Raw genomic sequence first — 1,691 nt, forward strand, 5'->3', positions numbered from 1 at the left:
TACTACGAATGTTTACGAATTGGACCAGGGGTCCCAACACTTCCACATTCCAGTATGCCTCAAGGGAGAAAGACGGCACAAAGACATAGTCGCAATGGTGGACAGCGGAGCTATCACAAAACCTATAAACCTGTTGAAACGCGCTGACCCGCGCGATCAGGAACGAGCTCGCAAGCTCGGGCGCGCGAGTAGCTGGGGGCCCGAGGCCCCTATCGTAGTATATAACGACCCCGCGCGATGTACGTACCGCACGCGATTGTCCCTGACAGGCATCGCTACGCCCGTGGACAAACGCGCCCCCGCGCCGTTCGCACCGTTGTTCCAACACAATCGCGTCAGCCCACCTGGGGGTTTACTACCATGCAAAGCTCTGGGGGCAGCTTGAAGCCCGCCACTCACTGCGTCGCCGGATCCCGCGCGCATGCCGTCGCTGTCGATGCTCTGCTGGCCGCCGCTGCGCCGCAGAATATTCCCGCCGCCGTCGCTGCCGAACCGCTTGCCTGGATGGGGCCGAAGCCATCTTGATCGAACCCGTACGATCGCTGAACCCTGACGCGGACCCGATTGAACCCCGCCGTCGAATGTCGAACCGCCGAACCGTCGAACCACTGAATTGCTTGCCGAGAGCACTGTTGAACCGCCGTACCCAAACTGCTCGCCGAGAGCACCTGAACCGCTCGCCGAGAGCATCGCCGAACCAAAGAACCGCTCGTCGAGAGCACCGATCGAACCTGGAGCCAAGGAGTTGGAGCCGAGAAGTTGATGCCGAGGAGTTGATGAAGATCGTCCCGGATGTCGGACATGGGGATGGATCGTGGACCCGCCGAGAGGGTGTGAGGATGAATGCCGAGTTTGAGGGAGTGCCGAGAAGCAGGGAGTGTGTGCAAGCCCTCGCTTGCTTCGCTCGAGGGAGTGTGTTGAAACGCGCTGACCCGCGCGATCAGGAACGAGCTCGCAAGCTCGGGCGCGCGAGTAGCCAGGGGCCCGAGGCCCCTATCGTAGTATATAACGACCCTGCGCGATGTACATACCGCACGCGATTGTCCCTGACAGGCATCGCTACGCCTGTGGACAAACGCGCCCCCGCACCGTTCGCACCGTTGTTCCAACAAAACCCACCTTATAGCTTGATGGTAAGGGGGGGAGATAAAGCACTTAAGTGTGGGGGAGGTAATGCTGTTAAGCGCAACAACGAAGTGAATAGAACTGGGGGACAGGGTGCCCCAGGATGCTGCCTTATATACATGAGGAAAAACCCCCCAGGGACCGGTAATGGACCCCTGGTACCTAGCTGGGTAAGGATTACTAAGTATCATGTGCTCGATGATGTCATATATAATGTCATAGTCTGGCCCTGCCCTGCCCTGGGCCTAGGGTCCAGAATTGACTGGCCTATGGCCTAGTGCCTGAGCCTAGCTCCTACCTATGATGTCAGAATGATGTCATGGTCCAGAAGGAGTCTGGTTTCTATCTAGAAAAGGTCCGGCATCAGAGTCCAGCCTGATGTGTCCAGAACAAGATCATGTATCGCTTATTTAAGCGGATAACCCCTTAGATATGCAGCTGTACCCATATGCGGACAGATAAGTATGGATAAGTCCCTATACCCTTTGATATGTCCGCAGAAATAGCGGAAAAATTAGGTAAATTTAGGGAAACTGTGACAGTACCCCCGCCTCTAGCTTCGAGCT

At 56.8% G+C, this 1,691-nt stretch overlaps 1 protein-coding gene across 1 annotated transcript in view; it reads right to left on the reverse strand.

The window, feature by feature from the left end:
• Positions 1–395: 395 nt before the first annotated feature.
• Positions 396–1,691, reverse strand: part of POSPLADRAFT_1161315 (hypothetical protein) — a gene marked incomplete at both ends in the record, with an annotated part of 7,270 nt that continues 5,974 nt past the window's right edge. Inside the window, one exon of the mRNA XM_024487661.1 lies at positions 396–1,014. Within this exon, the coding sequence (XP_024332845.1) occupies positions 396–1,014 (619 nt within the window). The remainder of the gene's footprint in view (positions 1,015–1,691) is intronic.

The sequence above is a fragment of the Postia placenta genome (assembly GCF_002117355.1).
Source record: "Postia placenta MAD-698-R-SB12 unplaced genomic scaffold POSPLAscaffold_52, whole genome shotgun sequence".
NCBI lineage: Eukaryota > Fungi > Basidiomycota > Agaricomycetes > Polyporales > Adustoporiaceae > Rhodonia > Rhodonia placenta.